The 21,542-nt window shown below is 47.1% G+C and overlaps 2 protein-coding genes across 8 annotated transcripts in view; one reads left to right on the forward strand and one right to left on the reverse strand.

The window, feature by feature from the left end:
* The window catches only part of rabgap1l (RAB GTPase activating protein 1-like), a 72,924-nt gene extending 53,064 nt beyond the window's left edge, over window positions 1-19,860 (forward strand). For 3 of the 7 annotated variants that reach the window (XM_047050289.1, XM_047050291.1, XM_047050290.1), the window contains 8 exons: window positions 6,130-6,258; window positions 13,379-13,471; window positions 15,689-15,799; window positions 16,121-16,225; window positions 16,438-16,521; window positions 16,690-16,761; window positions 16,870-17,067; window positions 17,282-19,860. In XM_047050289.1, the coding sequence (XP_046906245.1) occupies window positions 6,130-6,258; window positions 13,379-13,471; window positions 15,689-15,799; window positions 16,121-16,225; window positions 16,438-16,521; window positions 16,690-16,761; window positions 16,870-17,067; window positions 17,282-17,428 (939 nt within the window). In that variant the 3' untranslated portion in view covers window positions 17,429-19,860. The other 4 variants (XM_047050292.1, XM_047050294.1, XM_047050293.1 and 1 more) reach the window with 4 other exon arrangements.
* Window positions 19,861-20,454: 594 nt separating this feature from the next.
* Window positions 20,455-21,297, reverse strand: LOC124487951 (interferon-induced protein 44-like). The gene is made up of 3 exons (XM_047050365.1): window positions 21,221-21,297; window positions 20,874-20,974; window positions 20,455-20,647 (listed from the first exon to the last, which is right to left on the reverse strand). Exons 1-3 carry the CDS (start codon window positions 21,264-21,266, stop codon window positions 20,471-20,473), a joined length of 324 nt encoding a protein of 107 aa, XP_046906321.1. The 5' UTR covers window positions 21,267-21,297; the 3' UTR covers window positions 20,455-20,470.
* Between the last annotated feature and the right edge of the window lie 245 nt (window positions 21,298-21,542).

The raw sequence follows: 21,542 nt of genomic DNA on the forward strand, positions 1-21,542 counted from the left end.
CAGACTGTCCACAAGTGCCTCAGAAGTACTGTATCACCTGGGAGTTGCTTTCAGACTGGATCTATTCCGTGCCCGGCCAATGATGGAAGGAGTGTTGGCTGCATGGGGAAGTGAAGTGGAAGGAGTGTTGGCTGCATGGGGAAGTGAAGTGGAAGGAGTGTTGGCTGCATGGGGAAGTGAAGTGGAAGGAGTGTTGGCTGCATGGGGAAGTGAAGTGGAAGGAGTGTTGGCTGCATGGGGAAGTGAAGTGGAAGGAGTGTTGGCTGCATGGGGAAGTGAAGTGGAAGGAGTGTTGGCTGCATGAGGAAGTGAAGTGGAAGGAGTGTTGGCTGCATGAGGAAGTGAAGTGGAAGGAGTGTTGGCTGCATGAGGAAGTGAAGTGGAAGGAGTGTTGGCTGCATGAGGAAGTGAAGTGGAAGGAGTGTTGGCTGCATGGGGAAGTGAAGTGGAAGGAGTGTTGGCTGCATGGGGAAGTGAAGTGGAAGGAGTGTTGGCTGCATGGGGAAGTGAAGTAGAAGGAGTGTTGGCTGCATGGGGAAGTGAAGTGGAAGGAGTGTTGGCTGCATGAGGAAGTGAAGTGGAAGGAGTGTTGGCTGCATGGGGAAGTGAAGTGGAAGGAGTGTTGGCTGCATGGGGAAGTGAAGTGGAAGGAGTGTTGGCTGCATGGGGAAGTGAAGTGGAAGGAGTGTTGGCTGCATGGGGAAGTGAAGTGGAAGGAGTGTTGGCTGCATGAGGAAGTGAAGTGGAAGGAGTGTTGGCTGCATGAGGAAGTGAAGTGGAAGGAGTGTTGGCTGCATGAGGAAGTGAAGTGGAAGGAGTGTTGGCTGCATGAGGAAGTGAAGTGGAAGGAGTGTTGGCTGCATGAGGAAGTGAAGTGGAAGGAGTGTTGGCTGCATGGGGAAGTGAAGTGGAAGGGAATGTCTCCACCTGCTGGGGAACAGGGAGGAGAGCTGTCTTCACTTCAAGGACCTTTTTTCTTGAAGCTGTCTCCTACTGCTGGTGTGACAAGAGAGAGGTTTGTCAGCTTATATAGCTGAGCGCTGCATCTTCATCTGTTCAGCTGTCTCATTGGTTCTCAACCAGAGTTTTTTTTCTTCTGTGGATTCTTCGTCTTGGAAATTTTTTTATCATATTTTGTCAGAAAGCCGTCTCTTCGGTTCATCAAGTGCTGATGTCTCACTCTTCAGGTGCTGTTCTGCCTTGACTCGGCAAGTTGCCTGGCAACTTGTTTTCATATGTCAAGCTTTTGTCAAATTTTGACCTCTTATGGGTTTTGTAGTAGGGCGGCTTTGGGCGACGATACAAAAAGGTACTATCTGTCAGCACATTAGCTATCCACTTCGTTCAACACCCAGTGCTGTTTGCTGAAACCCATGTTAAGTTCACCTAAAATATCTCAGGGACCAATCAGAATCCCACATTTTTCTGTGCCCAGCATCACGTGATTGCATGGCAAATGGATGGAGCACATTGAGTGAGAATGGAATTCCCTTTCTCTTCAGTATCGACGTCCTTCAGTTGTTTGTGAAATAGAAGCATTCTTCAAATTGAGCACAACAGTATGAATGTAAGACCATGTGACAAAATACAAACCACCATACGGGAAATGGAAGAAGGAGAGAAATCAGAGTGGTGTCATCAGATCCAGTTGTGGTTGTATCGATCTGTGTGTCTTGAAGACGCCGCACACAATAAGGTGATGACAGTATCACAGGTTCATTGATGTTGTCCAGACATTCATCTCCAGAGGTCCACGTGATCTCAGACAGACATTTTCCCAAGAGATGCGGTGTTACCCAAGATTTAGTGGACCATAGACACTCCATTCGAATGAATGGATGAACAACCTCGCATTTGATTACAACAATGTTATCCACTGGGTCAAATGCTCACTGTGAATAAAAGCATCTGCTAAAAAGCATATTTTACTTTTTAATGAGGAAAACCTAGACCAGCAGGTAAGGAGAGTAGGGCAGAGTCCTAGCCTGGGAACCAGACCAATCAGGAAGCTCATGGTTCATTTGCTGAGGTCAATGTCCGTCCGTCCTTTCATTCCATAGGATTCCCCTCCGGCATAAATATCGCCTATCCAATTACAACCGTTTGACAGGGGGTGGGTTTAATATGAGGACAGTACAGAGGAAGGCCGTTGAGGCATTTTTGAAAAAAGAAAAAAAAACTAGATGGCGTTTTGTTGCTCTGATTGGTTGCATCTCTACTAATTGCTCCCAAATGCTTTTTGGTCTGTTCCTGTTGATAACTCCCCTTCAAACACAGTTTCAACTTGTATTTCAAAGAATATACATAAAATCACATTTAGACAAATTTCATTCAAGCCAGACTGCCATTGCCTAAATGTTCACTTCAAACAAGCACCAATACAGCTCTTGGCTTCCATGCACAACATCCCATTAACGAGAGCTTACGCTCATCAGAACCACATATGAGGGAGGAAGTGAAGAGGAGGCGCAAGATGGGGTCACTTACACACGCAGGTTGACTCATCCCTTCATACACCGCGCCCAGTCTGAGAGGCAGACCAAAGGAAAAGATATAGAGGGGAGGAGAAGGTGAAGAGAGGCAGACTAATGTGTGAACTGGAGGAAGAGAGAGAGACAGAGAGAGAAAGACAGACAGAGAGACAGACAGATAGACAGACAGGAAGAGAGAGTGAGAGAGAGATGACTTGTAGAAAAAGATGAAGAGGGACAAAAGGGCTTTGTAATGGAAACACTTTGTGCCATCGCCACTGTGGTCTGTGGTCCCGGATCCTTCTAGTTGGATCGGAAGAAGAGACACTGGCTCTTCACATGTCTTCCAGTCTTTGTTATTATAATGCTCTCTTCTGCTGTGAGGGGAGAGAGGTAGAGACACGCAGATATGAAATGGGAGGATGAAAAAGGAACGAGTGTGAATGTGAGGGAAGGGAGGGAGTGAGCGGGGTTGCACTGCCTGTTTCTTATTGGCTGGTTATGACGACATGCTCCCCTGAGGCTCCCTCGACCCCTCCCCTTTCACTCTCTTGCCGTCTCTCGTTCGCTCTCGCTCTCCACCACTCCCTAGTGTCTCCCCCTGTGCACTTGTCTGTCAAGCCGATGCCATTTGGAGCGCGCACGCACGCACCGTAGCAGTAGCATCAGCTAGCGTTTAGCATTTAGCAACGGTGCAAAAACAAGAGAAAGAGAGGTTGAGGGAGGGCGTTGCAATTTTTTTTCCAAGGGATGTCTAGCTCAAGCGGATCTGCACAGCCAGTCCCCAGACCCCTCTCCTCCTCCTGTGTCCCTTACTCCGTTTCTTCTCTTCTTTTCTTCTAGCAGTGGACGCTCCCTCCCTCCCTTCCTGCTGCATGCTCGTTCTGTCTCCCACCTTCACATCCACCTCTCTCTTTTCGTGTGTGTGTGCGTGCTCTGCTGTGGACTGCCCAGCCCCTGAACTCTGCGAGGGGGAGCTCGCCAGGAGAGCGGCAATGGCAGTTAGCCGTTAGCATCACAAGCCCCTTCAGTTTGGAGGACCACCCAACAGAGGAGAAGGAGAGAGAGGAAGGGAGGGTTGGGACTCCGCAGTGGTCTCTTCACCTGCCTTGCCAAGCCACGACACAAACGCACGCTTCAGAGACCCCCCCCCTGCGTCTCTCCTGTCTGCGTTGGGAACCCCCGTCTCATCAAATTTGACTTCTTCTTTCGAGGACCAGACCCCCAGGACCGGACCTATTTACTGGACGTCTGCTTGAAGCAGCCACGGTTCTCTCCAAGGCTAATTGCCCCATGTTGTCTTGTGCTTGACTGGGCAAGTGTTTGGGGGTGCTCCTGGGAAGGAGGTGGAAGATACAGACTGAAACTCTCTCTCACATTTAAAGGCGCCATCTGTCTGACTGGTTGTCCTGCTCCGGCCATGGCTGTTTGTCGTTCGCCCTGGCTCTGTGTCGCCAGCCTGGGAGGCCAGGGAGCCGTTCACGACGCCACGCTCACACGCCACATCCGGCCAATCAGCCTGGGTCTCTGAGACAGAACAGTTCAGAAAACTCTCCTCTGTGTGAGGACTCTCTGCTGTAGTGGGTTGTAGAGAACAACCATTTCGGGAAGGACACCCTTGTTGGTTTAAGTTTTTAAAGCCAACTGTCAGTGACATCGATGATTATCACCGATATATAAAAGTGTGTTTTTGTTGTTTTGCTTCGATGGCTCCTCGTTGAGAGGTCTTCAGTGTTTGACGGGGTTTTTTCTCGCTCTCTCTTTCTCTCTCTCTGAAGAAGAAAGAGGAGGAAGAGGAAGAGGATAAATGATTTTATACTTGTCTGTCACCTGCCTAAACCCCAACCCAGTGTGCCGGGTGGATTTCGTTGCTAGGCAACAGTGTGCCAGCGTACAATCTTTGGGGAAGAAAAGGCTTTGTGAAGGAAGATGAGTGTGAAGAGCTTGTGGACCGTGTTCCTGATCTAAACGGGGAAAGCTCCGGATCATCACACTATGCTAGCAGCAGTGCCTGTAGCACTCCATTTTATGACTGTTGTCTCATCAAGCCAATGGGCAGTTTGGGGCCTCTGACAGTGGATGAAGCTGCATGGACCTGAAGCTCTCACTGTTATTGAAATCTCTGTGGTGCTCTAATGAACTGGATCAATTGTGCCCTGGGCTGACGTTCAGCCGGTTTTCTGCTGAGTTTGTACAATCCAGTCGACCGCATCTTGTTCTGTTCTCCGTCCCCTTGCCTCACCGCGTTGTGAGACTGCCCAATGAGGATATATCGACTACCTCTCCGTAAAGGTCAGCCCCGTTGTTCATCGACACTTGGCCGGCTGTGCTAAGCGACTCAAAGGAGGGAGGCGACGAAACAAATCCCTGGACCTGACCCACGTAGCTCAAACTTGGACTCTGGTGGGACCGGTCGAGGGGGGGGGGGGCTGTTTGACGACACGCTGGAGTCACCCGCCACCCTGGCCCCTCTGAGGGACTCTCCCTCTCCGACGCCCTCCTCCCCCCATGCCCCTCCCCCGCTGCCCTGCCTGGACCCGCAGCTGGCCCCCATGGCGGTGCACGGGGCAGCAGAGGAGGCGGGCAGCCCGGGGGAGGAGAAGGCCGGGCAGGCAGACTCGGTCTGCAAGGTGATGGGGATGCTGGGAATGGGACACCGCCTCTTCGTACCACGGCTGCTGGCGGTGAGAGAGGGGAAAGGGGGTACAGGATTATGAGTTGGAGACTAGAAGCTCTCCTCCCCCACCAGAAAAACTTAATCTAGAGTTTTTAAAACAGCACCATGCTCCCCTAACTAACCGTTTTTTTCTCAGATTGTTAACTCTGCTGTCGGAATGACAACATATGGGTGGCTTGAACTTGTTATGCTTGATTGCTACAGACGTTTTGCAACTTGCAATGACTCTGGCTTTACTTACTTAGCAATTTTTTATTATTAAAGTCCAAAAACCGTCCACAAACTCTTACTTTCCTTGAAAAACATAAATACTAAATGCATTGGACAGAGGGATCCCCAGACTGGTTGTTAGAAGTTGTACCATTAGGGGGTGCTAGAGAGTTGCAATGTTTATTGTCTGAATTTGAAGTCGATAGAAGTTCTGTTTGGTTTCCTTGACGCTTAGCTGCAGACAGTCTTTTAGTTGTAATACTTGAATACGAATGTTAACATCAGGTTGGCCGAGGTATGACATTCTCACACACAAAGTAAGGTCTCACACACAAAGTAAGGTCTCACACGCACAGTTAAACAACAACAGTCCTCAACAGTGTCCTCAACAGTGTACAACTCCTTCTCACCTCAATTTAGACATGAGTGCATCTTGAGAGATTCTCCCTGGGAAATGCAAAAAACTGAAGCACATGTAAGTTTAACCCTGTAAGACCCCTTGTTGTAAAATTACAACGTCACCTTTAGCTCTTTTTATTGCTAATTTCTTTTTTTTGGAAAGACCAAATTTATCCAATAGCATTACAAAGCAAGAAAATAGGATCCATTGGTTATGTAAATATGGTCGTTCTTAAAAAATCTTATTTGCAAATGTGTTTTTTGGAGAGCTAAAGGTGTTGTTGAAATTTTAAATTGGGTCTTACAGGGCTAAGCATGGTGGTGGATTCCAGCCGTCTTAACAGGGCCTCTCTCTGTGTCTTCTGACCACAGACATCCAAAGAAGACCTACTCCAGGCAGACTTCGAAGGGGCTCTCAAGTTCTTCAGGGTCCAGCTGCCTAAACGCTACCGGGCAGCCGAGAATGCCCGCAGGCTGATGGAACAAGCCTGCAACATTAAGGTAGGAAGCCAATACTAACCATCGTTAAATACTACGGCACACACACACAGACACCAGAACACACACACAAGTACACGGATACCAAGGCACACACAAAAGGACACATTCATCCCTCATGGTATGAATTGATCCAGAACTGTGTGTGGTATTCATTGTTTTGAGTCTCTAAGCCATGATGTGCTACAGAACAACACACAAACCTCAACAATAACTCTACTCCCACATAGAGTCTGTAATGAGCTAGTGGGTATTTGAGGAATGTGCTGAGGTCAGTTAGAGGCGCCCTTGACCCAAAGCTGACAGACAGGTTTAGGAAGCATCCTTGGCTCAAGGTTAAAGTATACGAACGCTTACAGACATACACACTATGTGAATGTGTTGTTTTTTGCGTCTGTGTTTATGTGAGTTCCCGTTTGAATGTTGCCAGTTGTTTAGAGGAGCAGAATTCCTCAAATGATGAGTAGAATGCAAGTTTAATCAAAACTGAATATTGGGCCCTACTCAAGCATTTCTTCAGGGTTATTGTTGTCTTGTTCATTCACTCGGGAGGGAAAAACAGACAAGTGAAAGCTAGATTTCCACATCCATCCTCTTTCTTACCCATTCTCTGTCTCACCCCGTCATTATCTCCTCGTCCCCTGTGTAACTAACCACAGGATATCCTGAGCAGAGAGACTTTGCATAAGTTATGCAATAATTGTGTCGTAGCAGCTTATCTGTGAAAGCTCCAGGAAAAATGTCCCCCTAGGACTGTCCATGTTTGAGTAGTGCAACTTATTAACGTTCACAAAGTTGACAATAAAAAAAAAATCCCTTTTCTCAGCAGCCCTGGTTGAAGAATGCATTTGTGATAAGTCCATATGAGACTGTAAGGGGGAAATGTGTGTGCATGTGTGAACATGAGTACGTGCGTGTAACAAATGGGAGAAAGAGAGAGGGAAATGGAGCAAACAAAGAGAGGGGGGCGAGAGACAAAAGGAGAGAGAAAGTGAAAGAGAATGGGAGGGAGATAAAGAGAGAGGGAGGGACAGTGATGAAGTGAAGTGGAGAGAGAGGGAGGGAGAGAGAGAGCAAGGGAGATATGTGGCAGTTGCAACCTGCAGTGACTGTAATGCTCAAGGTGAGCTGAACAGGTGCATTCATCGTCTGTCGGACTATGACTCAGCAGGAGAAGAAGAGAGAGCAGAGAGACTCGCGTTCCTCCCCTTTCTCCCGGATGACGTTTGTGTCCTGTGGCGTGGCGCTCGCCCTCAGATTTCGTCCGCTTGGAGATTGGATCTCACGCGAAGCCACTGCTTTGTGATTTATCTTGCGGAATGCGAAAATCACCTTTCCTGTGAGGTGTGTCTAATCTGAATTGCGGGGGCCGTGTGAAGCTGGGACTGGTCGATTGCGATCACAGTGGGTGGAGATCCTGAGCCGTCAAAGTGAAACCAGCCTTGATCTCTGAGTCTGCCTGGCTGTTTCTTTGTGGCTCGGCTTTTACCAGCCACACCAACCAGGGAAATACATAGGTGACTTGTGCTAATATTTGCCACAGATATCGATAACATAAGACAATTATTTTGGACAGCCTTGTTTTCTGACTTGTTCTGGCTGGTGGATAACTAGTTGCTGATCCTGGAGTTGTTTTGGAGAAGATCGCTGGATGCTGGATCGTAGAGTGAACCTAGGACCTGTCATGAAAGACATTTTGGAGGTTGTCCTTTATGAGCCAGCTGGTCACCCTGACTCCGATTAGGTGTGAGGTGTGTGAATGTGCTGCTGTACTCACACTCACTGACACACACACACGCACACACTTCAACGTATTGTACCGAGAACTTACTGTACACTTACACTCTCAGGCGTGGCTGACATAACCCCCACCCAGCAAAAGTGAGAGAACAACAGACAGAGAGAGAGAGAGAGAGAGAGAGAGAGAGAGAGCGAGAGAGCGAGAGAGAGAGAGAGAGAGAGAAGGACGGAAGGCAAGAGGAAACCACATGGCATCTTGGGATTTGAATTCTCTCCTCAATTTCCTCTGAAGTGACACACTGCCTGAGGAGGTCTGACAGAAACGAGGCTTGGCGCTGGAAATAGTAACTCTATTTTCTGCAACTCATCCTCTATCTCGACACACTTTCTTTTCTCCACATACCTGTCTTCTTTTGAGTTGTGGAGTATCCTTTCTTAAGCTGTGTTTTAGTGTGATGTTTCCTGGCAGTAGAAGGTAGAGAGGTGTGTTTGAGGTGGTGCGTGTGTGTGTTTGTACTTGCGTGTGTGCGCTTAGCTCTCTTGGGAGGAAAGCATGTAGAGAGTGAGAGAGTGAGTGAGAGAAAGAGAGTGAGTGAGAGAGAGAGAGCTTTGCGCTGCATCACATCACTGATCAGAGCTCTCTTCCATTAAAAGCACTCAAACTAGAGGGCCATCTTTCAGACCCCAACCCACTTACCACCAGAGCTCAAGTAAAGCCCAACCTCTCAACCGTCCCGCTTCATGAATACGTTCATGAGAGACCCTGAGCTTACGACCTCTACCCTGCAAAGTCTGCTGGACCATTTCATATTTTCCTACTCTTAAATATTTTCTTTTCACGTTGAGGTCTAAAGCGGATCAACTTGACTCCTAAGCAGCTTAGGAGAGGAAAATAATTCACCGGCACCTGCTTGATGGAGACAGGGGGCTAAGCTGTCTACAAGCAACCCCAACCTGAAGGATTATGGCTGGAATTTGAATTTCACAGCCCTTAAACACCCCAAGGACACAGCCCGGAGACAGAAAGTTGCCGTCAAAAGGCAAACAAGAGAAACATCTAAAAGCCTTGAGTCTCTATAGTTTTATTGGGTGACAGGATAACTGGTTTGTGGATCCCTAACTGACGATTTTCAGTTGGAGTTTAAGAGTTCCGCAGGATATGATTGGTTAAGCCGTTTGAGGCTTACACGTATATCTGCCTCGCCTCAAAAATTCCTCCGACTGACTCCGACTCAGCAGTTTCAGTTAAGAGACGAAAAGGCATGCTGGGGGAGGAAAAGAGTGGTACTTAATAAAGAAAGAGAAACATGCGTGGTTGGTAGGGGTTGCTACGATGCTTCTCCCCTGAGTGGAGGAAAGGGAGGTCCTACAGGGAGGTCTATCCAGAGATAGCAAGCCTCTGTTCTAGAAGGTTCTGGTGCTACAGCTTACCCAGGGTCCTCGGGAACTTTGCTGCGCAAAAAGTTGTTCCATCTGCAAGTCTACAAATGGGCCGTGTTGGTGTGGAACTGACAAGTCATTGCGGTCTGCCTGACAGCTCCAAGACTTCCTCTCTCTTGCTCGCTCCTCCCCTTTCTCTCACACACACACACACACACACATGGAGGGGTGTGTGTGTGCGTGTGTGACCAGAGTGTAACTAAACCAAACGTAATCTTACTGAGAACGGAGTGTGCAGGGGGGTTAATAACATTCAAAGCGCAACCTGAGAAGAGGAAAGACAGACGACACATACCTCCGCACAAGCAGACGAGCTGTAGAAAAGAGAGAGAGGAGAAAGAGGGAGAGAAACGACCTGGCCGTTTGGAGAAAAGAGAGGAAAAGACTGACCATCCGCCTCGGGGCTTGAGAACGCCGGCCGAGCGAAAGAGAGAGAGAGAAACGGGAAGGGAAACAAACAGGTGTGTGTTGTTCCATTTGACACTCCCACGGTCGCTCCCTCTCTCCCTCCCTCTGGGGGAGGCGGGGCAAGTGCCCTGAGGGACAGCCAGGAAGACCAGTCACCCTTCAGAACAAGCCACTGTGACACAAACGAGTCTGCTCGGCTCCCATCTCCTCCTCATCCACCTGCCTCAAGCCAGCGTTCTCAAGATGATGGAAGAAATCTCGATCACGGTGGCGTACGACGCTCACGTCATCAACCAGTTCTGTGAGGAGGACGTTCTGGCCAACATGGTGGCCCACTCCAAGCCCAGACACGTGGTAGGTCTCTCTCTCACTGTGGCACGCTCCGGCTCGGATACCACACTGTCAAAAGTGTCGGTTGAGCACCTCTCTCCGACACTGTCAAAGTGAAAGAGGTCGTTTGTGACGTGTTTGTTAGAACGAGAACGCTTTGTGTCTTTTCCTGTGAGTGTCGAGATGTGTATGTGTTTGCTGTGGTGGAGATAACGAATTGCCACCGTAGAACAGTACATTCCTTGTGATTAGCCGTCTTTTCTCAAGTTTTGTAACATTAGCCTTCACCCAAACTCTGCAGGATGTCAGAATGCTAACAGCATTACTAGTTGTCAATTTGTTTCAATTAGAGATTTTTTTCCGAATCAATGGAGACCTTATTCTTAACCTTAGCGTGCGTGACTGCATGTGTGTGTTTGAGTGTGTTTGTGTGTGTTTGTGTACGAGGCATGCACGCGGTACTATGTGTGCCCCTCACATTGGTCTCTGAATTGAAACATGACCCAGTTTTTTCTGAAACGGACATTCTGACTTTCATCATTTGAGTATGCAAAGGCCTCTGGGTCCCCCTTACACAAGAGACAACCGCCTCTCTCCTTATCACCCTATTCTCCAGCCGACTGTCCTGCTAGTTCTTAAAAGAATATCCTTTTGGTCTAGCTAGATGTCATTCTTGTTGGGGGGGGAGAGTTGTATTGATAGCTGTGAGATTGAGCTTGTAAAAAGAGTTATACAAATACATTTGATAGTCTTATCAGTTAATTACCGATACGGCAAGCATGGCTTCACACATGCGGGCTGGCATGTGTGCGGTGTCTCTATGTTTTAAGGGAGAGGCAGTGATCGGGGTGTGGAACAGCGTGTCGCTATAACTAAGCAACGCTAAGCACAGCTGCGGTAGAGAGAGGGTTGTGAGACAGGTGTGTACAGGTGTGACTGCTCTGCTATTTATCCTGCACTTACTCTCTGGTGCAGGTTAGGTAGGTCTCTAGTGCATCTAACCTCTTACTCTCTGGTGCAGGTTAGGTAGGTCTCTAGTGCATCTAACCTCTTACGCTCTAGTGTGTAAATGTAGTATCTGGAGGATATAATAGATAGCATGTTGGGAGGTCATGTTCTATCCATGACTGAATCATTTAGGCACTGGTGGACTATAACATTTTGTTGTATTTCTGAACATTTTGAAATACTGTAGCTTGTGTGGCATGGTAAAGTCACTAAGGCGTAGCAGATGTGAGGGGACATGTCTTTGCATTGTGTTAATATTTCATCTCCTGGAAAGGATGTTGTCATAAAGCTGAGCAGAGATATTGTCATAAAGCTGAGCAGAGATGGGAAAATGAGTCCAGAAGTCACTATGCCATATCATACTGGCAGGCCCACATCATACAGGATGGACGGAAATTCAGGCGGCTGTTGAGAAGGAAACGTTGAATGTGTATCAAGTATTTAAGTCAAATGTTGAATAAAAATGTTCCTACCTAATCTCTGTTTCTAGAAGTAGTGGTCGTGATCACACACATACACTCACACACACACACACTCTGTTGGCTTCAGTTGTCAGGAACAGAGGGGCTGAGGGGGTGGAGAAACCTCTTCCAAGGTGCCTATTGTTCCCAAACAAGGCCAAGGGTCATTAAACAGCCCCTCCATTTTATAACCTTAGCACACACACACACACTTACTCACCATACAGGCCTTCTCACTATGACTTTTAAAAACGATAGATTGCTGGTTTTTACTGTTCCTTCCCTACAAGATACATGACTCGGCAGTAAGGACACATAGTTACAACGCAACGCCTCTGAGGTAAATCAAGGGGCTGAGATGCACTCGTGTGCTCAAGGACATGACAATAGATCATGTGTGTGGTGGGTACCATGTGCTGGAGCGTTGGTAACCCTGGGGGTGCGTGCATCCTGGGTCGCAAAGGTCAAAGGTTGTTGCCCACGATCTGGGTCGGTTAGGAACAGTGTCACAATGGGCTCCCTTGACAGCCGTCCTTCACAAGAGCAGTTGACACATTAGCGTAATAGGTGACCATTGACTAACTTCCAAACCCTTGTCATGTGATAAGGCAGTGTTTTGAGGGAAGTAGTGCTTTCAGTCTCACCAGATGTCATTGTGTGTTTTGAGGGTACTTAAGACTCCAGGCTTGACTGCCCGGTTGACTAAGGAGATAGTGTTTTTCTCTCTCTCTCTCTCTGTTCCTCCCATCTCCTACATTGTTTATTCTTTCGACCCCATTTGTCAGCTTCCTTCTAACACCGACCCACCACACACACACACACCAACACACACACTCATCCTTCACTCTCTTGCCCTGCGATCGCATCACCTCTTTGCGTTCTTTGTGTGGCTCCATATTTTTCCTTCTCTCTTTTCTCAGCCACGGTCGTCTCTTGTACATCCCTCCCTCTCTTCCTGTCTGTCGGTCGCCCTCATTCATCTCTCATCTCTCGTTCCCTTCCTCGCCTGCTTGTTTTTGGTTTCAGTCGTTGAGACCCTCTCATTCTCTCTCACACACACACACACACACACCCTTGAGAGGCCATATCCATGAGCATAGCTCCTCCCTGGCGACTGGTTTCTCCACAGACTAACCTGTAACCTACCTCCTTAACAACAGGTGCCATGGCAACCCCACTTTCCACACAGGAGGGATAACGTTTCCCTTTCCTGGCTCTGAGAGCCCAGACTCAATGAGCTACAGTGTTTGTGTTGGTCTATACAAGTGCAATAAGAAATGTTTATCTTACTCTACTGTATTTACTACATTGTAAAAACGTTGTCTCATGATGATCGTGTACAGGTGGAAGTAGATATTTGTTCATTCATATTTGGATTTCTCCAGTGTGTTTAACTATACCTTGGATGACAACTGAAGAAGTTATTTCATGAAGGGACCTTTAATGGGTTCACCTTGCTTGTCGTAATGAAATAGACTTGGAATAGACCTCTAAATTACCACAGTATGTAGGAGAATCCCATGAAGAATCCTCAGCCATGCATGTGTTTCCATCTTGTGGTAGAAACTGTGAACTGCAAGATCTCGAGTAAATCCTTTCCTTTTGTTTACATGGGCTAACTTATCTTAAATTGACTCGGAATTGAATCATTTATAGATTAAACCCTGACTTTTAGAAGGTTCCAACCCATCAACCGACGCTAACTCCCCCACCTGTCTCTCTCTCCCTCCCCCCAGGTGCCCACCAAGAAGCTGAAGAAGTTTGAGAAGGAGTACCTGTCCTTCAGGGAGAGCCAGCTCCAGCAGGAGGACCCTATCGACCGATACCAGGTAAATCCAGTCTGTCAAACACCCGCATTCAGCCGCCACAGCTGCCAGGCACCCCCCCTCTCCCCTTAACACGCCTGGGCTCAAGTCTCACCTCTCTTCACCATGAGAGGGTGAAACCGGTCTGATTGTATGGTTGGATGTTTGGAGTATTCAGCTCCAGCACGTGGCAGTCCCTTTAAATATACCCACAGTGTCCTCTTTAGTTATAGCCTGGCATGGTGTACGCTCTCTCTCAGAACTGTCAGCTGTCTATTTAACTTGGTCATCCATACCAGAGGCTGGGTGTAGCTCATATGACTTCAGATTAAGAGGTTGCAGGTTTAAATCTCCCTTGTACATGGCTTTGGATAGAAGGATCTGGAAATGAAGACGTTATTGTTACTGTTAATATTACACCCGTGACCGCAGTGTTGTGGCCCCCAGAACCCAGTCACACCCACAGCCTGTCTCTCTCTCCCTGTCTCAGCTCAGGTCTGTGTAGACCGCTGCGTTGAACATGGCCGCCGACGCCACACACACACTCACACATGAAAGAGAGAAAGAGGAAGGGATTGTGAGTGAACTGATACACTTTCACTGGGCACAGACATGGAAGTGATGTAACGACAGTTTGAGCTCATTTCCCCTCCTCGGTTGAAGTATTATTTTTTTTATATATGTATGTTTTTTAGATTCTTTCTTTAACACCTGCATTTGAAACTGGAAATAATGTGGCTTTTAATTATGTAAGATTTAATTTAATGTGTTTCTTCTTTCAAAAACTGACATTTAAGTTATAATAATTACAGGGGTTTGTCATAACAAAAGCTATTTTGAGGGTAATTTGTTTTGTCTCCATGTTCACTGACATTTTTTTAATTATTTTTATATTATATTAATTAAATATGAATGCAGTTTTATTGTATATGTTGAAAATTGTTAATAATAATTTCATGAAGCTCTTGATATGGGATATCACAAGATAATTTTTTTATTTTCCTTTAGTGAACACATCTAAATAAAGTGTCTATTTTCTTTAAAGAAGCACAGTCGTTTGAGTGAGGTTTTCAACAAGCCGTAAGAAGCTAGTAAATTATTTTTTAAGAAAGGATCTTTCATTAGTAAGCTTAGACCAGGCAGTGTAAATCACTCATACTGTGCCTACATCAGGCTTTATATCTCCCTCCTCAGCTTCCTGTACGTCTCTACTGACCATGTCCCTGTCTGTAACACATTTCAATTGGAGCCATTTTATTTTGACTTCCTTTTTACTTCCTTATCAGTGGTAGGAATGAGTACAACCCTTCAAGTGCAATCTGCCTCCTCCCTGTTAACACCATGAGAGGGAGAGCAATAGAGAGAGCAATAGAGAGAGAGAGGGATAGAAAGAGAGAGAGAGGTGGGGTGTGAGCAGGGGAGGGATGGAACTAAGGGAGGAGAGTCTGACCACTCGAGAGAGAGAAGAGAGGCGATCATTCTGAGGTGTTTCGGTGTGTGTGTAGGACGTGTCTTTGTGTGTGTCCAAGTTACCTGTGTGTGTGTGTGTGTGTAGACAGCTGTTGTCTGGGGCCCTTGCCCTTGTTAGTGTGACTGGATAGACCCCAGTAAGAGCAAGGTAAGATACCTCTCCACTTGGAGTTTGCATCGCTAGCTCTGTCGTCGTCTGTGCCGCTTGTTGCCCGTCAGTGCTCCTGCCCGCAAACACAGGCATCGCTCTTGTTCAGCGAAGAGGCGTGAAATCGGACGTCGTCATGTGATGAGTGGCGTGTGTGCGTGTGTGTGTTATGATGTGATTAGTGGTAGAGGAGGCTATAACTTAAGGGAGGACGAGATGAACATTCCAACAGTGTTGTCATGTGAGACAGACACGCTGTGCGAAGAGTAGGCCCTAGTCATGAGACCTTGTTAGGAGGAAACAATTGTGTGTGTGTGTGTGTGTGTGTGTCTTTGTGTATCTCTATGTGCACATGCAGCAAAGCTTTGGAAACAGTGCCACTGGGGGTTGGAAGGTTTACCAACATGTTTGAGATCAACATTTGATCAAACCACAAATCGAAAGTGTTGTCTCATGTTGATAAAGTCGCGTGTTTTCATTGTGCCTCAAAGCTTTGGTAAACCTGCTAGCTACAGTGTACGTCTTGTTGATCAAGTTGCATTGCAGTTTTTAAAATTGATTTTGTATGATCAAATATCAAGCATGTCTAATCAGCTTTTGTGTGCGTGTGTGCGTGTCCACAGAGGGAGAACCGTCGCCTACAGGAGGCCAGCATGCGTCTCGAGCAGGAGAACGATGACCTGGCCCACGAGCTGGTCACCAGTAAGATCGCCCTCCGCAACGACCTGGACCAGGTACTGACCCCTGACCTTTGAGTCGTCGTCCCCCTACACACACCTTACCTATCACTGGAGGAATACTTACAAGGCTCCTTAAAATATCCCAGACTGAGATGTGACCAGTACATCGTCCACAATAGTCCTCAACACCTAATTTTAGCTAAACATTACATTACATTGCTTGTAAAACGGGTAGGGTGATTGGGTAGGATGTGTGAAAAGCAGCCCTGTCCAGCTGCTGTGAGGACCCCCCTCCTTCATGGGGGGTAGACACACATGTAGAGCAGGCCGTGTCTAGCCGGGGGTAAACGAGCGTGCGATGGCGTTGCCTTCCAGGCGGAGGACAAGGCGGACGTGTTGAACAAGGAGCTGCTGAACACCAAGCAGCGCCTGGTGGAGACGGAGGAGGAGAAGAGGAGGCAGGAAGAGGAGACGGCACAGGTGACACCCCCCCCCCCCCCCCCCCCCCCGAGCTCCGCCCATCACTTCCTACTTGTTTGAGCCTGGGTGGTTCCATCCTCCATTCTTCGCTCAAGTATCGATGGCGCCTCTAGTTGGCTACGTTTTGGACCAGTTGGCTACGTTTTGGACTAGTTGGCAGTGTTGGACATTAACAAGCGTTAATGAAGGGTTTTTCAACACCTTGTGTTTAGCTGAAGGAAGTGTTCAGGAGGGAGCTGGAGAAGGCCGAGTCCGAGATCAAGAAAACCACAGCCATCATCGCCGAATACAAACAGGTACAGTGAGACCCTCCACTTTTCTCGGAGAAGCCTGGCACGTCATAAACAGCAGAAGTGGACAAAGCTGTTCTAACAGACACAAATGTCGTTCTTCTCTGTGAGAAGCGTATGTCACCGTAGGTTTTTAAATTCTACTGTCCACTGTGTGGTGTCTCTGCCCTCCAGATCTGCTCTCAGCTGAGCAGCCGGTTAGAGAAACAGCAGGCAGCCACCAAGGAGGAGCTGGACATAGTCAAGGTGAGCCTGTCTGACTGACTGATGGACTGCCTGCCTGTCTGAGTGATTTAATGTCTGGTAGTTGACTGGCTGAACGACAGTTAACCCGTGTGTGTGTGGTCCGTGCAGAGTAAGGTGATGGCGTGCGAGCGTTGCCGGGAGGTGTTCAGTAAAGAAGGGCCCCTCCAGATGCCTCCGCCCAGCAGGGACTGCGGGCCCGGCGATCAGGACGAGGAGAAGGACTCTCTGAAGAGCCAGCTGAGGGAGATGGAGCTGGAGCTGGCCCAGACCAAGCTGCAGCTGGTGGAGGCCAAGTGCAAGATCCAGGTGAGACGCCGTCCACTGAGCGAGCGCATGGCGAATGGGCCGCTCCTTATTGTGATACCTATCACTTAATCACTTCAGTGACCGATCGAGGGGTTTTCCCCCCTTTATCGTGCTTGTTCCCTGACTACAATTCGGATTGATAAACATGTACGTTCCTCACTCCTGTGTTGTCACCGCCCGCTCTGATTCCTCTCCCCACCTCGTTCTCCTCCAGGAGCTGGAACACCAGCGGGGGGTCCTGATGAATGAGATCCAAGCAGCCAAAAACTCCTGGTTCAGCAAGACCCTGGGCTCCCTGAAGAGCTCCGGCAGCTCCCAGTCCTCCCAGCCGCCCTCCTCCCCTAAGGAAGGGCCCCAGTGAGGCCCGGCCCCAGAACTGACAGAGGTGTAGAGGGCACCATGCACATGAGAGCCCTGTGAACACGAGCTGAGGAACGCCTACAATGATGCAGTATCCTCTTTCCAAACAAAGGGGGGGGGGGGGGGGCAGTGAACACAGGAAGTGCTGCTGCTTGATTCCTGTCAGGAGGGGGGAGCACAGAACCACGCTTTCACTGTCCATCCCAAACCTGCCCCTCTCACAAGCCATCTCCAGACATTCGCCTCTACTGGTGGAGATGTGGAAAAGGTGTTTATCGCAGGGTCATTTGCATACCACCCCGGCTGCTACGGCACTTAATGGGTCCAGTGCTTCATGTACATATACACATTATATTATGTTGGCCTGGGTATAGCGTGGACCTAAAACAAACCTTGCATCGTTAAAGCAGATTAGAAATCTCACCTCCAGGGGGCGATATTTCCTCCCCCGCTGCTGTGGAGTAATGGCTTACAAGCATGGTAGGCATTGCTTTTAAGGCCCTACAGTAATTTGCTGGGTAGAGATCAAAACACCTTGGGTCTGCTTGATAGTGAAACAGTTACTGGCAAAAATCCATTGTAATGGATGCTGTTTCAACTACCGGAAACATCTTCAGTGTAGTTTGTGTAGCAGCTTTGCGGAAGGGGATACTGCATTTAGAATCAAATACAATACATCTTTATAGTGATATTAAGTAACCAATGTTGTTATATAAATATGTATAACTAATTATTGATCATTTTTAATCTTGTACAGTTCTGTAGAGGAAGTTCTTTGTTAATTCTTTTTTTTTTTTTTTACTGTTTGAAAAGTGAATGTTTTTAATGTGGATGTGATGAAGCACAGTGTGTCAGGTCTGAACACAGAGCGCCAAAGTGACATTCCCTCCTCAATCAGATCCCGCTTCCTCCAGCAGCGTTTCTGAAACTGCCATAGTGCACACAGAAACACTTTGACAGACAAAAATGCGAAAGCTTCGTCAGAATCTGATACTGCTTTGATGCCTCTCTCAACTCATGCCGTCGATATTCAGCTTCTAGTCTCAGATAGGATCTTTAATTCGAGGCATATGAGTGGTCATAACCCTAGACTTAAAGGAGGGTGTATAATCTAGCATGCTACTCCCACCTCATACGTGAGAACCCCTCTCTGCCACAGCACACTTAGTGACCCAGTGTAGCTGAACTTAACACACAGCCGCAAACAACCCACGACCTGTAGAAATCAAAGCGCTTTTACAGAATGGCACAATGCAATATCCCTTACCTACAGAGACGTGGGTGAGTGACAACAGAAATTATACCATTCCAAATATTTGCTTAATGGGTATTATGTGAATTGGCCTTTGATCAAAAGTACACGTTTTAAAGCCAAGTCCAACCCGTTTATGGAGGGGGTGATGTAAATGCACGTGTTTACACTGGAGGCCTGGGGACACAGCTCATAGCTGCAATACATGTGCCAAGAATACTGCTCTGACCTATGTCCTGCTCCATACCCTGTACCTGTGCAGGAAATCCCCCATTGGACATGTGTGTGTGTTTGTCCTGCACTAAAACCTGATTGTTTTACAGTTTAAATGGCTTTCTCAATTTGCTGCCTTGTTTTAGTTGTTTTACTGTTCTCATCTAAGCCCAGTTGACAGAATGAAGGAAGCCATTTCAAAATGCTTTGTACTTAGTTGGAGGATCTTTCGCTGTGCCAAGACCAAAGTCTCAAGTCTATCAGATGGCAGTTGGTAAGAAAGTAGGATTCTGGGGCCCATCCCAATTCTCTCACCACACTTCCTTGTCCCTGTTTACTTTGTCAACCACTGAGCTTGACAGATGTGCAATATGAAGCCTGTGCAGGCCTTGGATATAACAGATATTGCTATCAAATCAGTTGTTGTTATCTAGGAAAGAAAAGGACAGGAGAAGGGTTGGACAGGATTTGAGACAGGCATGTTTTTGGTGTGCTCTAATGGAGCAGCCAGCTAAGTGTATCTAACACGTCAGCGATCAGTTGACGTCAAAGTGCTTGAGTCTGTCATTTTAAGTTTAACCTTAACGCTCGAAAGCCTGTGTCTTTTACCTACACTAACATTGCATACGTATTTTAAACACTATTTGAAATGTTAATTTGTTCTTCCAAGTTATCGGTGAGAACAAAATCCTACAATTAATAATGTTGTTACTTTTTTCCTGTTGAACTCAGCTGCCAAATCATAATCTGCCTAGATACCAGTAATGTACAACAAATGCAATGACATTTGTTTTCCTAGACATCACGCAGTTAGGATGCCCACTGACCGCTTGTGGTTTCATTTTAAGTTATCAGCCATTTCTCTTGTCATGTACATTATAGCCGTAATTTTACTCCAGTTGTATTTTCTGTACAGTAACTGTACTGTCTGGCTAACTGTACATTAATAAAGTTTCCGTTTCTCTGTCCACTGACTATTGCTTTATTGGATTGCAGTTCAAACCTATTTTTTTTATTAATGTCAAAATATTTGGAGGCAGATTTATGGGCTCTACTTACATTTTCACCCAAGTAAAGTTCAGCGTGCTTTTTTTTAAAGATACATGCTTAATTTGCAACAGATCATGGAAGATAGACAAGTGGGACTTGAACCCCAGTCTCTGCAGTAAGACCTCCACTTACATGGTACACACACACTTAAACAGTGAGCTAATAAAAGCCAAAAATGCTCATCTTTAAAGTGGTGCTCTTTTTAAGATGTATTTTCATTCTACATGAAGGGGGGGCAGTGACCCACCAGACAGGGGCGTGTCCAGACATTTTTGATAGGGGTGGCCCGCCTCTGATTGGGCATATAGCCAATCATATTTTAAGATATTGGGGTGGCCAATCAGATTTCAGGGGTGGCCCGTGCCACCCTAGGCCACTCCCTGAACACGCCACTGCCACCAGATAAGCATTTGCACCATGCACGTGGGAGGCTAAAGCACAGGGGACTGCTCTCGAATCCTGATTGGCTGATCATTATGTTGGTCAACATCACACTGATATGCACTAAGGAGAGGTAGCTGCAGCCGTCTAATCATGCACATCTAGCTCACTGATGTCATCAAAGTAGCTGTCAGTGCTGCGCAGCATCTGGGACAGAGCAGTGAGGAGCAGGATGTCAGTGCTGAGGTCCAGCTCCTCACTGTAGTTCTTAACAGGAAGCACACTGGACAGGGGAACACCGAGACGGACACTGACTTCCTGGGCCTACAAGAGACACCATGTTTATCTTTCCTGTTGTTACAGAAGACCCTCAGACAAAAAGGCTCAGTCGGGATGTTGAGTGCTGTAGTTTGACGCGTTTCGTTTGTAGTTGGATTTTGGTACGTGGGTCTCGATTATTCATCAGCGTCATACTTAATTATGTAGTGTAACCAACTTAACAAAAAACTATTTTTTTTCATTGAATTCCTGTGGACAAAAAGTGCCTTACCTTTGTCCTAATGTACTGGCTGATGTAGATATCCTTGAGGTCATCTGCCACATCGGGACAGGCCTCATCCACTTTAGTCATCAGAACCAGCTGAGGGATGCCTGGAGAACAGATCTGCATTAGTGGTGTGTAAACTTTGAAAAAAGGGTTCATGAATATGCATTTCACTCACTCCTGTTGTTACACCTGGTATTGTATCCTATCAAGTAGTCAATAGTCTAATTTAAAATAGGTTTTGTAGTTCTACATGTGTTCTCCACATCTATGGCACATCTTGAATTAAGTTGGTGTCTACTGTAGCTTGTGTGTCCACTACACCCCAGTGGTGGCCATGGATCAGGACTGACCTAGCAGATTGACCTTCCTGCAAATGGCAGCAAATTTCTCCTCCATTTTGGCAGATAAGATGGAGACTTTGCAGGCATCAATAACATAGGTGTTTCTGGGATGAAATGACCAAAGGGGTTAGCATGTGTTTTTGGGATGTAATGACCAAAGGTGTTAGCGTGTATGTTTGGGACGAAATGACCGAAGGGGTTAGCATGTTTGGTTTTGGGGGGAAGTGACCAAAGGGGTTAGCATGTGTTCTGGATGAAATGACCAAAGGGGTTGGTATGTGTGTTTCAGATTAACTGACCAAAGGGGTTAGCATGTGTGTTTTGGATGGAC

This window comes from Hypomesus transpacificus, unplaced genomic scaffold (assembly GCF_021917145.1).
Source record: "Hypomesus transpacificus isolate Combined female unplaced genomic scaffold, fHypTra1 scaffold_107, whole genome shotgun sequence".
Classification (NCBI taxonomy): Eukaryota; Metazoa; Chordata; class Actinopteri; order Osmeriformes; family Osmeridae; genus Hypomesus; species Hypomesus transpacificus.

Excerpts from the sequence above, each read along its gene's own strand:
- LOC124487951 (XM_047050365.1), bottom strand. The coding sequence starts at position 21,266 with ATGGAGGAGAAATTTGCTGCCATTTGCAGGAAGGTCAATCTGCTAG. Across the intron at positions 20,975-21,220 it reads CAGGAAGGTCAATCTGCTAG|GCATCCCTCAGCTGGTTCTG; the intron begins GTCAGTCCTGAT and ends TCTGTTCTCCAG. Across the intron at positions 20,648-20,873 it reads GCCAGTACATTAGGACAAAG|GCCCAGGAAGTCAGTGTCCG; the intron begins GTAAGGCACTTT and ends TGTCTCTTGTAG.